Genomic DNA, 15065 nt, shown 5'->3' on the forward strand with positions numbered 1-15065 from the left:
GGAACCCTGCACAAGAGTGCGGCCCATGTGTAGTCTGCAGCTGCCGCAGGGCTGCACACATACTTTAAGTTCACTCAACATTCTGCTTCTGAATCTCACAGGGACCCTCAGCATGGCTACCTTAGCGGTGGGATGCCTTCCGGACAGGTGCGTGCCACCAAAAATGTTTTTATTTACCCAGGCACTCATCTCTTGTCCGATTAGTATTAGACACTATTCCAAACTAAGATAAGACAAAGGGTACTATAGAGATATGTTAATAAATAAGGTACCAAACTACTGTTGGACCAGCTTTTTCTTTTCTACAGCAGGTAACCAATCTGACAATCTTTTGAAAATCGTGATAGATGAACTTAGAAACCATCAATGCTGGAAAGAAAGTGGTTTGGGGTTTATTTTGTTTCCTTCCTGATGCTTTAATAATATTTTCTAACTGCAAGTACTAGAACAGCCATATTATTTGAAATGATTATTTTCATTTTACATGTCAGTATTTCAACAAGACATGTAAAGTAAAATGTCCAGCCCCACACTATTAGTTTTACATTCCTAAGTGACTTTAAAGTTTAATTTTGTAAGCAGGATGCCTAGATACCAAAAATTTAAACTCAGGTTATGCATATTGACCAAGCTAGAAAAAATTCAGAAATTGAATCATACAGTATATCACAGAAGTGAGTACACCCCTCACATTTTGTAAATATTTTATTATATCTTTTTCTGTGACAACCCTGAGGAAATGACACTTTGTTACAATGTAAAGTAGTGAGTATACAGCTTGTGTAACAGTGTAAATTTGCTGTCCCCTCAAAATAACTCAACACACAGCCATCAACGTCTAAACCACTGGCAACAAAAGTGAGTACACCCCTAAGTGAAACTGTCCAAATTGGGCCCAAAGTGTCAATATTTTGTGTGGCCGCCATTATTTTCCAGCACTGCCTTAACCCTCTTGGGCATGGAGTTCACCAGAGCTTCACAGGTTGCCACTGGAGTCCTCTTCCACACCTCCATGACAACATCACAGAGCTGGTGGATGTTAGAGACCTTGCGCTCCTCCACCTTCTGTTTCAGGATGCCCCACAGATGCTCGATAGGGTTTAGGTCTGGAGACATGCTTGGCCAGTCCATCACCTTTACCCTCAGCTTCCTTAGCAAGGCAGTGGTCGTCTTGGAGGTGTGTTTGGGGTCGTTATCATGTTGGAATACTGCCCTGCGGCCCAGTCTCTGAAGGGAGGGGATCATGCTCTGCTTCAGTATGTCACAGTACATGTTGGCATTCATGGTTCCCTCAATGAACTGTAGCTCCCCAGTGCTGGCAGCACTCATGCAGCCCCAGACCATGACACTCCCACCACCATGCTTGACTGTAGGCAAGACACACCTGTCTTTGTACTCCTCATCTGGTTGTCGCCACACACGCTTGACACCATCTGAACAAAATAAGTTTATCTTGGTCTCATCAGACCACAGGACATGGTTCCAGTAATCCATGTCCTTAGTCTGCTTGTCTTCAGCAAACTGTTTGTGGGCTTTCTTGTGCATCATCTTTAGAAGAGGCTTCCTTCTGGGACAACGGCCCTGCAGACCAATTTGATGTAGTGTGCGGCATATGGTCTGAGCACTGACAGGCTGACCCACCACTCCTTCAACCTCTGCAGCAATGCTGGCAGCACTCATACATCTATTTCCCAAAGCCAACCTCTGGATATGATGTTGAGCATGTGCACTCAACTTCTTTGGTCAACCATGGTGAGGCCTGTTCTGAGTGGAACCTGTCCTGTTAAACCACTTTATGGTCTTGGCCACCATGCTGCAGCTCAGTTTCAGGGTCTTGGCAATCTTCTTATAGCCTAGGTCTTCTTTATGTAGGGCAACAATTCTTTTTTTCAGATCCTCAGAGAGTTCTTTGCCATGAGGTGCCATGTTGAACTTCCAGTGACCAGTATGAGAGAGTGAAAGCGATAACACCAAATTTAACACACCTGCTCCCCATTCACACCCAAGACCTTGTAACACTAACGAGTCACATGACACCCGGGAGGGGAAATGGCTAATAATGCCCAATTTGGACAGTTTCACTTAGGGGTAAACTCACTTTTGTTACCAGCGGTTTTGACATTGATGGCTGTGTGTTGAGTTATTTTGAGGGGACAGCAAATTTACACTGTTATACAAGCTGTATACTCACTACTTTACATTGTAGAAAAGTGTCATTTCTTCAGGGTCGTCACATGAAAAGATATAATAAAATATTTACAAAATGCGAGGGGTATACTCACTTCTGTGATATACTGTGTATCAGTAAAATTCTGTATAGTTCAGCACAACAAACAGGAAAAAAATCTGAATTCCAAGTTTTACTAACCCATTTGTAATTCTGAGATGGTTTCTACCAAAGACCAGTCTAAGCTAAACCCACAATGAGACTTGTCCATCAAGTTGTCCAGCACTTGTCTTACTGTTTGTCTTTCATCTACCATCATGGTCTTGGAACTGTCATCAGACATATGGACTCGTATCACAAGCTGTATGTTAAAAGATGGAAGGAATAAAAAAAATCAATCAGGTAAAACCACAAAAAAAGTAAGTTATCATTCTTGTGTTGATGTTTTTGTAATTAGTTCCATTTTTCTATCAATTTCTTTTAAGAGGTTATATAAATGGTACTTTAAATTGGTTTAATGAATTGCTGTCTTGTAATTCCAATTGTCTTGTTGATTTTGTTGGTACTCATGACCATGTTAAATAACTACATACTAAGCAAGATTTTCATTTCAAGTCAGAAAATGCATGAAATAATGTTAATTGTTATAGTTCTTAGGAAACACATAAAAGACTTCTGTGCTGCTTTTAACTGTGAGCACACTAGCAGTGTCTTGTGTTGGAAATATTATTGCTGATATGGTACATTACTGAAGCATGTGTTACGATTTAAGATTTCCAGTACCTTATACCTAAGATAATCAAACAAGGTATTTTAAGAAGTTATATGCTTTGAACTTCAAGAAAAGATAATGTTTTTCCTTACTAAACCCAGGCACTGAACACTAGTCAGTGTTCAACAATCAAAGATGTGACATGAGACAAACCATGTCGACAAGTGGGAATATAGCCAAAGAAGAACAAGTGGGATGAAAACCAAGAGAAAATATTAATGTCATACGTACAACTTTTGCAACAAGGACCTAATTCTTCAAACCTGATCTCAATCCCACACCAAGATTGACTTTGGATGATATAAAAAATGGAGCCACTGTTTACCTTTTTAACTTGTGCTTCTTTAATCTTCTCTAAAGCAACCCTGATCTTTTCAGCCTTTAGCTTAGCAGCCTGCTCCTCCTGTGAAAGAAAAAAAATGATTAACTAACACTGATCTAAGTTTAAGCACTTCAAAGCTTTTTAATACTAATTACCACTGGCTACCACTACTGAGCTAAACTCAGTATGATCTATTCTTACATTCTGAAAAACATACTGGGTAATTTGTCATTTCCACCAGCCTTTCTTCACACTGTCTATTCCCAATTACGAATGCTTCAAGAATTCCTCCAGCAAACGGAACTGTAAAGAGTGGAGTCCTATTCCATGCTTTGCTGCATTAAAATTGCTTCCCAGCAAGTGAAAGACAGCACTCACACTAATGCATTATTTACCACAGGCTTTCTTTTTTATACCATTTGCTGATTAAAAGCATGCTATTTGAGTTCCGAGTTTTACCTGATCTAACAGTGGTACAGGCATTTTTACATTATAGTCACATTTATGCTGCTCTTTTCACCTTCCTGAAGACCACTTTCCTATATGGATTTTCCCCTCAGTCACATGTACCTACTTCCTGCCTCATCATGCTCATTCTATACTACAACGGAGTAGTGAAAATGGCAGCAGCTGATAGCAGCAGCCTGGCTGATTAGAAACACAATCATCTTCAATGAAAGAAAGGAGTAAGCTGATAACAGCAATGATAAATGAGATCTGAAACATTATCCAAATACTCTGTTAGGGAAGAAAAAAAGATTATTATTAAGCTGGTGTATGGATCTGTTCTTCACCATCGTGAAACTGGCTTTGGGTAGCTTGGGAAGAAATGCTAAGAGAAATAATTTTGTACTGCAAAACCTTATCAGCAGTAAAATATATGAAAAAACCTCACAGTGTGATGAAATTTAAGCAGTAACAGAACAACTGTAGTTCTCCTGAACAGAAACTCCCATACGTTCAATCTCAAAGAAAGTTTTGAGAATTTGGTGTGGTTCCACAGAACTGAGTGCCTGAGCTATTGTTTTCACTGCTGCTTAGCACTGCAGGGCATTAAGAGGGGACACCAATGGAAATCTCCCTCTGCTCAAGAGGAATAAGCAGTTGGGGCCCTGGTTCTTGCCTGATCACCTAACACAGTTCTGAATGTCTAGTGCCAGAGAGAATTGAGCCCTAAACCTTTAAACTAAAAACCCATAAACTGGATGTCATGGCCCAGACAGCTGCAGGGTCTCTATTTGTAGAGGCTGTAGGGTCAAGCTGCATTTGGCCACTGCTAGAGTACCGATTTGTGAATGAGAATGTGGACTCACTTTGATTAAAGTCAAGTCCTACTGGATCAGCTTTTGCATACTGCAACTTATATATAATATATAATATTATGCTCCCATACCACAAAGAGCAAGAAGTTATTTCAAAAGATTCTGATTCATTAGAATTAGAACAGCCCACTCCTATTTCATTCCTTATATCTACAGAATAAACGAAGAAAAAGCCATTAAAAGCCCAGCTACTTTACCAAATCCAACTTTATTAGCTTTGACTTTGCTTGGGAGTCAGAGTAACCACCAACCACCAAACATCAATATTTGCTGAAGAGAGATGGTGGAAAGAGAAGAAAAAGCAATCAAAGTAAAAGCTGGATACATTTGTTATTACTCTTTATTTGCATGTTTGGTGAGCCTGAGCTACTCAGTAAAGAGAATAAAAAATCTACCTACTGCTCAGCAGCTTTTATAGTTATGCTACTGATAAATATTGGATTTTAAAACTGAAGGGGGCAATTCCATTGGTTCTGATAGCTTTCTCTGAAGGGCTTGTTCTCTCATTGTATTTGCATAATGTGCAGAACATTTTAACTGTCCTGGTACTTGTCCAACTAATTTGGCATGAACAGCTGATTCAGGACTAAATTATTTCTGGACAGTAGTGGAGGAGTTTGCTCTAGCTAGAGCAAAGGCTACATTGTTCTAGGACAGTGCATGCAAAAAAACAAGAACATACAAAAAAGCACATTTGATACAGTAGCTGGCAATTGGCTGAGAATCTACCCTGATTCTTTACTGTTGACAAAAAGGTAAATATTAGTCCAAGTTGAACTGTATAACATCTGTCTTGTTTTATGGGAGGGAGACAGTTGTTTTAATTATCTGCAAAGCCAAAGTCGAGTTGAAAGCTGTATTGTGCCACCACCAGATTTCTCATCTCTTGCTTTATACCCCTAAACTAAACCTTTATTAGGTTCACTGATTTTCATGGAACTTACTTCAAAGTAACATTGGGCTGGAGGAATACATCTTCACTGCCTTTAGGGTGCCGAAAGAATGGCGTTATTGCTATAAAGCCTGACAGCACAAAGTGTTCCTCTAACATAGTTAACCAAAGGTAAGCTGAAATATTCAGTTGCGATGAGGCTGTTTTCCTTGTAGCCCAATCATACTTCTACTTACTCAGAAGTGAGATGTAGCCTTCTTAGATTTGTTAGTTTTCCTTTATACTAGCATGTCTCCTGTCTACTGGACATTAACTTACAAGCAGGCACTGTGTTGTTTGAAAATTACAGAGCACCCAGAAATTGTAGGTGCTCCACAAATGCTAATATAGTGGTACCTCGGCTCATGAACTTAATCCGTTCCAGGACTCTGGTTGCGACCTGAACTGGTCATGAGCCAAGTCAAATTTCCCCTTAAGGTTCAATGTAAATAAGGTTAATCTGTTCTGTGAATTTTTTTTTAATCACAAAAAATTGAAACAAAGTAACAAAGAACAACAAAGTAACAAAGTAGAGTACAGTGGAGAACACTAAGCTAGGTGGGGGGGGAGGTTATTGTTTGGAGAGAGAGTCCAAATGATAATCGTGTGATAGTGATCGTGCTTGGGGGGAGGGGGGGAGATGGCCACGATCACGATTGTGCAGGGAAGACAGGTGTGATTGTGCTTGGGGGGTGAAGATGGACGTGATGGTGATCATGCTTGTGCAGGGAAGACAGGCGCAGCCATGCTCAGGGGATAAGATGGGTGCAATCACAATTGCGCTCGTGTAGGGAAGACGGGGACGATTGCGATCGTGTTCATGCGGCAACTTGGCCGCGATCGTGGTTGCCACCCAATGCGGAGTTCACGAACTGAGGCAAAATTTTTCTGAAATTTCTGTTCGCGACCCTATTTGGTCACAAACTGAGGTGTTCATGAGCTGAGGTGCCACTGTAATAAATAGTAACTATTAACTGGATTTCAGGTTTAAGTGCCCACTGAAATTAAATATCAGTGCATGCATCTGACATGCAATACAATGCCAAGCATCAATTTGCGAGGAAGGGAGGTGGTGTGCTCTCTTCTCATGAGATGAGACTCTATTAGTTACTTCCTGCTTTGACCAAATCAGTTTGCTGCAGTGAAACATCTGGAAAAAACACACTGTATAAGATGTAAACAGTTCCAGAACAACTGTAGTTCTCCTCAACGGGAACTCTCATACCTTCAATTTCAAAAAAGTCTTTCTGCTTCTGATTGTCTGTATTCTGGAAAAAAATAACTACTATGTACCTCACAGGAGATTTTGTGTGATTCCACAGAACTCAGTGAGTATCTGACCTTTTACATTTTCACAGCACCCAGAGCAGCAAACTATTATTTGTTTTCCCTCCAAAGCAGGACTGCAAAACAGCTACACTCTGTGGGTTGCAAAGCAGGTACAAATCATAGTTTTCCAGCTCACATCTAACAACAAACTGTGGTGTGATCAAACCAGAAAGTAATTAATTGAAGAGCAGCACATGAAGGGAGGGAAGGAGGGAGGGAGGAACACAGGATCATTAGGATCGCAGCCATGCTGTAAACTCTATGCTCATGGGCTTTTACAACCTTTGCTATATCTTGCTTCATTCTCTCTTCCCTCATTGTATATTCTGTATGGCAAATGTGCTAAGATTAATTTTAGAATGCCCTGACAGCTTTGAGTTCATGATTTTTAACAGATGCCAAAGCTGTTTTGTTATTAATATGCCGGGTACACATTGACTATTTCTATGGCCATTCTGTGGGAATATTTCTACAACTGATGTTAACCAAACAGAGCCCTTGAGACATACAACAGGCTATGAATGGAAATCAGTATTGACTATTAATAACTTAAATATTTAAAAAAAACTAGCAGTATTCGCATGTCAAGGATGATTTAGGAAAAAGCTTTTTATATTGTTCTATTTCATGTTTAATATGATTGCATAACCCACCTCTCAAGCTGTGTACTATATTCTGCAAATGCAAAGTACACTGAAAAAAGAGCACTGGCCAGTTGGGCTTGTGATAGAACTGAACCTTCCTCAGGCTTCATATTTGAAATACAGCTGGAGGCTCAAATTCCAAGCCAGACTGCAAGCAGGCACTTGATACTGAATCTGATGCTACCGTTTTATTAGCAAAAAATACCTGGATGATTTATTACATATTTTTATGTTTATCTACACACAGCTCATCAAACTGACACAATTGCATGTATATTTAAAAAGGAAAAAGCCTTGTAGTTCCCAACACACCCCAGCCAGTCATCATGGGAGCAGAAGTTCAGTTGCATGCCATCAGATCCAGGCCAGAAAGTAGTTGAGACAAAGCGCAAGCATTTTCCCCCAACAAGTACAGTACTTTGTGGTAACTTCCCTAGCTGAGCTAGGGAAAAATATCCACCTCCGAAAATATGCTGGACCAAAACCTATTAATAATAGGTCTCTACCATACAGCGGACAATTCAATTCAATTCAATTCGAGACTGCAGCCAAGAAATTAGAAGACGACTGAGACTTGGAAGGTTAGCAAAGAAGGACCCAGAAAGGGTATCAAGTGTAAGGCCAAAATCATCCACATGATTGTATTCCTGATCACCATGTATTGGTGTGAAAACTGGACAGTGAAGAAAGATGGCAAGAAGAAAATATAAAATATGGTGCTGGAGGGGAGCTTTACAAATTCCTGGAACTGAGAGAAAGATGGCATGATTTCTAGCCACAACTTGCTGTGGAAGTGAAAAGGACAAAACTGATGATGCCATAATTATAATATGGAAGCTGAACACATCATAAGAAGGCAAGACTCACTGGAGAAGGCAATAAAGCTAGGGAAAGTTGAAGGCGGATGATGGAAGTCCAAATATGAAATGGATTGACTCCAGAGGATGCCACAGCCTTGAATTCACAAGAGCTGAGCAGGGCTGTCAAGAACAGGACATTTTGGAGTGCTTTCTTTCATAGGCTTGCTGTAAGTTGGAGATGTGTTGATGGCATGTAACCAATCATACAGTGGACAGAAGTGCAATAGTTATGCTACTGGTTCCAGATGAGTTTAGAGGACATTTTTGTAAAACACTTCCATGCAACTGCTCATGGCAAATGGTTTCCGAAATGGCTTTATCATAATCTATGATACCGTGTATGAACAGGACAATTGCAGTCAAAATTTCTACTGGCCTAGCAGATGCCACTTGGCATAAGCCTAAGAAGTTCTTTGGAACCTGGCTATGAAATACAAACAGGATCTACTTATCAGATCCTAGAAAACACAGGTTGTAACATTTCATCACTGAATGTCCATGTGATTCTTTGGGGCAACATACAAGCTTAAAATATATGTCATAAATAACTACTTTTATGCAAACTTTAAGAAAAGATAAAAATGCAGCAAAACAGGTCAACAAAACAGCTAGCATGCTTAGTGAACATTTTCACTGACATTCCAGACATGCGTTTGAACATGCATCTAAATGTATTATGTTCCCCCCCCCCAAAATATAAGAAATTCTTTTTAAAATTTTGAAATGATGCCACTAAGTTGCACGAATGCTGAACAAAGGATTTTAAACCAGACTGTAGAACAGCAGATAATGACTTTTGTTCTGGACAGCTAGTTCTCTCTTCTTCTAAGTACTAGTGTTGGTGGGCTTCTCTGCTTCTAGTAATGTACTGAGTTCTTCATTGCAAAGAAGAGTCATATCTTAATGGAAAACTGGCTATGTAAAGCAACTCTGTACATTTACAATACTGTGTGCTTTTTTACAATATAGGATTAAGTACTGGTGTAGGCATGATATTTCCTGGGGATGAGTTTCACTATTCCAGGGAAAAACCTAACTGGTGTCAATAGAAGGCATTACCCCTTCTGATTTTAAGACTATTTATTAGGAATTAGAACAGTATGCCTGTTTACTATACTTAAAGTAAATTCAGCTTTCATTATATATTTGAACTGTGACTGCATAATGTACAAATTTCAGAGATTAAATTTTTTGTGGAGGTGTGGATAAGTAGCATTCCTCTGTCCAGAATGTAGGCATATATATTTATTGTCAAACTAAAGTGGAATCCCACGAAGGGAGCCCAAGTTGGTGAGGAAGCCAGATGCCTTGATGGAGGGAGGGGACTCGCCTATTTGAACAGGAACACCCAGCCATGGGGTTCCCACAGAGCAGATGGTGACTATGGTCAAGAGAGCCGTCTATCAGCTGAAGTGTGCCTTCTTCCGTGAAGCAAAAATATTCCTTTAGAACAGACTGGTGCAACCTCTGAGGCTGTTTGAAACTACAACTCTTGTAGACTGCTATAAACTGCATCCTTTCTTGTGTAGCAAGACAGGACAAGTTCAACCAGAATTGCTTTACGTATACTTGGTAAATACCAGGGAACTATACTTGAGCCAGCCAGACCAAATAACCATCTAATCTAAAGCACAGAGTCCTTCTTTCAAATGTAAGTTAAAACCAACTGTTAAATCAGGAGCTTCTGCTTGTTTGTCTACTTAATTTGCAGTGCTAAACTCATTAAATCAAAGGCTCACTTAGGCCTGCTTCAGATGTTTTCACTGGATTCACACAACACATATGCAGCGTGTGAACCTGGAGGGATTTCACAGCGTGGCTTGTTGCCCTGACAAATAATGGATTATTGCAATCCACAATGAATTGTTGTGTCTTCTAAACAAAGTAACCAACCCCATCACTGGTATCAGGAATGACCTAGCAAGCCAATTAACAAAACTAGCAAAAGCACTTGCTGCTTTTGCCAAGAAACTCCAGGATGACTATCACTGACAGCTGCCCCCAAAATGCTCAAACAGCCTCTGGGTGCAGCTGTCTTCTCCCCCTCTTACTGCAATTATAAGTTATTTTAGGCTTGCCATGTCTTTTTCCATTTTAAACATTTTTTCAGATGCTAAAAGATGGCAATTCTTATTTTTTGCAATTCCCAGTTTAACAGCTACAGACATTCTTTTCGTTTCAAAAAGTAAAAGCATAAGAGGTCCTCTCAAGGTGCTCCACTGGTTGGTTTGTGGTGCCGGTTTCTGGCTCTAACGTGGGGACTGTGAAAGCTAGCTTTACAGCAAACTTCCTCAATCTCAAGGGAGAGGGAGCTGTGCAAATCACCACAGTGGCATGTGGGGAGGCACCTCAGTCTCCCCCGTGATGGCCTTGAGACACCTGCAGAAGGATTGAGAGAGAGGACTTACCAAGAACCCAATCTACTTGTCAAGCACACTGGGCATTGTTTTGCCAACGACCAGTGTACCCTGGCTTCGGTTGGCATGACATGCAAATTATGCTCATTGCTTTCCCATTATGGCTGGGTGTAAAACCTCGGGTGCAAAGATCAAAGCTAGGCAACCGAATTCCCTGAATGAACTTTTTCTTCCAGCCCTACCTCCATCTCCTTTCCTATCATCACTGGTTGATTCCACCCCACCCCTCAACTATGTACACATATTCTGAAAGGTTAAGAATACCTTTTTGGTGGCTTAAATACTGGCAGATAGAGCTTGAAGCTAAAACATGTCTTTAAAAAATTGTTGGTCCTGATCCTTTTGCCTTTGGCTGCACCACCTAAAGGCATTGCCCTCCTCCTCTCAACAGCTTCTCCAAAATGGGATTCACCCCTAAAACTGCAGAAGTTAAATATGCCTGCATCCTGGGAAGGCTTCTTGGATTATACAGGCCTCCTTTGCCTTTTAGTGGGCTAGGTGATGGTGATCAGATGCTTTTGCTTCAAATTTAAACCAGCAACAGTTCATCATGAGATTTTAATCAGGTCCTGGATTTTTCTTATTATTGATTGTTTAAAACTATTTAGAGATATGTGTGACAGTGGATGGGTGTGCTGTCTGTTTATAGGTTTGCAAGTGATTTGTTTTTATACAATGTATTTTCAATTGTTGCAAACACTCTATTTGGGCAGTGCAGGAATGTAATGAATGAACAAAGGACCCCCAAAACTCAGGGAGCTATAGTTTGCTTAAACTGTAATTCATGAGGATCTGAAACCACTTGGGAGAGAACTGTGAGCATCACAAATGGAAACTTACAATCTCCTCCCTTTCCTCCCAGGAGGAAAGGGGAGGAAAAGCTAGTTGGTCTGGGGCTTATTCACAGGGCAGGACAATGGCTCTCCAATACCCCTTTCAGCTGGACAGAATCAAGGCACTAGCGCAGTGGTGGAGGCTGAGGCTCTCAGTCCTGCCCCTTTACTCTACAGTGCCTCTTCGCAACTGTGGTGTGTGTCCGTCAATAAACAAGCAAAAATAAATCTGCTTTCCTGTCTTACCAGCAGATATGTCCTATCAATGCTAACAGGGCTCGTGTCCTATTAAAAGTTTTTTTTTTTTTTCCTGGAAAAACTGGATGCTGAGCCAAGTTCCAGCTCTCTTCCGAAATAAAGGTCTTTCCTGGAAGAGGAACATATGTTTTTCTCTAATCAATGATGAATCTCTATGCTGCAGAGTCTACTGTCACTCTTACCTCCCTAGGGTGTTTACTACATTATCAGTTTCCCACTATTAACCAAAAACACTCATCAATTGTGATTATACATATAATAATCATAACAATTTTTTTTAAAAAGGAGGGGAATAGGTTAGAAACATTCCTTGAACAAATTCTTAGGCGCATGTTAATCTTGACATTACTTAAAGAACATGTCACTTCTGCAATTCCACATGAAAGTTTTGCATTGAATCTGGCATCTGATGCAAGATGTAGATTCTGAATAGTATCAGATTCTAATTTGATAAAGGAAACAATCTTCTGGTCCAATGATGAATTTAATTCTCAAAAAACGAATGTAGCCAATGCTGAAAAGCTGTTTTATTCAGGTGTGTGGAGACCAGGTTTAGCCCGTTTTTGTGGCTCCCAGTCATGTTCCCTGCCCACTCACCACTACCGGGTCACTACAAAATTCATGCAGAAAATCAAATACCAGGTTCAGCAACAAGTATGAAAATACAGCAAACATGTACCCATTTACTTAACTTGCACTGTACTGATTCCATAATTACTTTCTTGGCATAGGAACAGTGCAGATTACAACATGGGGTGGGGTAGGGCAAGGCCATAGACTATGACTAAGACTCTGGTTTTTCAAGGATACTGCACCACACAGAAATTAAGTATCAAATTGGCTCACAGATTGGGTTCAACACTCTCTAAAAACTTCAGTTTCACAATTTCTAGCCATAGAAGATCACCCCATCCTGACTTGTCCTACTATTTAAACTGTATCTTAAAGAATATCTTTGCAATGGGTCACTTTTAGGAAAGAAATCCAAGCAATTTTCAGACTTACCCATCCAAATATATTTTTAAAAAGCCTTGCCCTCCCCCTGACCAGAGGAAAAGTCATTCTTACAAAGACACAAGCTACTGGACACACAAGTCCAAATTTAGACACACAGACACACACACCAGAAATGCCATTCTATCTATAAGGAAATGGGACACATGCAGGCGGGAAGTAGTAGTATCACCTTGGTCAGCAAATGAGAAGGCTTTCCTGCAATGTTTCGCAGAAGAAGGGAGGTTTCCCTGTCCAAATAGGAGTGCTTGTGCAGAAAAGAAAAGAAAGAATTAAAGTCAAAAGAACAATAGTGCAGTAATTTGTTTGATTAGCAGCAGAGAGGCGCAACTTTTCTTCTTTCCACTTGAAGCATAAAGAGAGAGTTCCAGGTGTATTTTAAGTTGGAAATATGCAAGCGTGCAATCAATATGTTTTTATGTTTAGACATAAAAAAATTCAAGCTTTTTTATTGGTGGATTCTAAAATTCTATGAAATTGATTACTGTGCAAGCTTGTAACTTCTTACTACAGATATATGCTGTGTTCTTATCCATGTTCTTGCCCCAACTGAAACAGTATAGGCGAGTCTTCCCAGACAGAGTGTCCTCCAGAGGTTCTGGACTATAACTTCCATTAGCCACAGTCAGCAAGGTCAATGATCAGAAATTGTGAGACTGTGTCACCAGGTGGTCTACCCCTAAGTTTAGGCCAACAGCTGTGTCTCCCATTCAAAGCCCTTCTGAATCAGAACCAATGTATTTTCAAATTGGTTCCAGGTATATCAACACACCAGACCTTTCTAAGGGTACATCAAGCAAAACAAGTATGAAAAAATTAATTGTCATTCAAAGATTTATCATTAAAACGTAAAACTGAAGTAAGAATATTTGTGCTATAGGCTAACAAATCCTCTATTCAGGCAGTTATCAGATTATGCCACACCCTTTGAATTTGCTCTATCACAAGACCCAACTAGGTACAGCCTCTTATGCAATCATGACTAAAGCCAACACCTGCATGCACATAGGTAAGCGTCACCTTTCAGGCCAATCAGAGCAGCAATTTTTGGTGAGTTCAGGTCAACCACACTTTCAGTGTTTGCATAAACCTCACCTGCAGCTGTCAGCTACATGCTGAACTAGAGTCAGGTTAAGCTTCTGGCAGGAAAGATGGCCAAATATCAAAGTTCCCAATTTTCAGATCAATGAAGTCAAGTATGACCTAAGCACCCTTGGTGACACCCTTTCTTTTAACTATTGTACCACACCTTGTATAGCTAGTTAGATATCAATTTAAGCAAGAGGATAGGACCTCCCTGAGTCTTCTTTCCAGTTACCAGCATCAAGCTATTTGGTCCTTGTGCTCAAACCAGCCTCTGAGCTCTTTGCTCCCTTTGTTCTGAATGCCACATCCGCCTTGCAGTTCTGGCAGTCCGTGTTCATTCTTTCTGCCTGGTCCTCCTTCAAGGGGTATGTTTCAGCTCTGAGAATAAACCATTGTCCAGTTGGCTTTAAGGTTATTCCTCACGAAGAGCTCTGGGCTCTTCACTTTGTTCTCTGCTCTGGCCCCTCCCCCATTTTTCCAGGGCCAGCTGCTCTCTTAGTCCACAGGTTCATTCACCTCATACGCCCAGGAAGACAGAGCATTACCCTGACAAAGTATCCTGCTGAATCCACAGCAAGGTTCCATGTATAATGCAACACAACCTGCTGGCTCCAGCCAACTATTTCAGTGCATCACAGGAGACAGCAAGCTATGGATTGTTGTAAATGGTTGACAGAAGAATACATCCTGCAGGAAGCATAAATACTAGAGGGTAGCCAGTGAAAAGTCTCAAGCTGACCGCACAATCCCTGGGCTCACCACCAAAAACTACTTTCAAAAAGAATGTGGTGGCTTAGGGATCACTAATAGTAGCTCAGCTGCCACTCAATCTGCCCATCATTCATTCAAAAGTTTTTGTTTTAAATGGCTGTGATAAAATGTGTTATCAACAAGGCTATGATACTTTCAGGTGATTGCTTCATTTAAAAAAAATGGAATTGAAGTAGAGGAACTGTGTGCCTACCCTTTTGGCAACCAACCAGGAAGTGATTTCTTTGTGTTTCCCTCATTCTTCTAAAATTAGGTGATTATAGCCACTTGCACTCCAATTCCTTTCCTCCAATATCTAACCATTTCCTCCACTGCAGCCCAACATTTCTACCATATGGT

At 40.5% G+C, this 15065-nt stretch overlaps 1 protein-coding gene across 2 annotated transcripts in view; it reads right to left on the minus strand.

Annotated features, from left to right (window-relative positions):
- Positions 1-15065, minus strand: part of RAPH1 (Ras association (RalGDS/AF-6) and pleckstrin homology domains 1) — a 93564-nt gene that overhangs the window by 16101 nt on the left and 62398 nt on the right. The window contains exons 6-8 of one of the 2 annotated variants that reach the window (XM_044431891.1): positions 13042-13116; positions 3265-3342; positions 2369-2528 (exon numbers count right to left, since the gene is read on the minus strand). In XM_044431891.1, the coding sequence (XP_044287826.1) occupies positions 2369-2528; positions 3265-3342; positions 13042-13116 (313 nt within the window). The remainder of the gene's footprint in view (positions 1-2368; positions 2529-3264; positions 3343-13041; positions 13117-15065) is intronic. The other variant, XM_044431889.1, reaches the window with a different exon arrangement.

The sequence above is a fragment of the Varanus komodoensis genome, unplaced genomic scaffold (genome assembly GCF_004798865.1).
Source record: "Varanus komodoensis strain SLA01 unplaced genomic scaffold, ASM479886v1 scaffold23, whole genome shotgun sequence".
Classification (NCBI taxonomy): domain Eukaryota; kingdom Metazoa; phylum Chordata; class Lepidosauria; order Squamata; family Varanidae; genus Varanus; species Varanus komodoensis.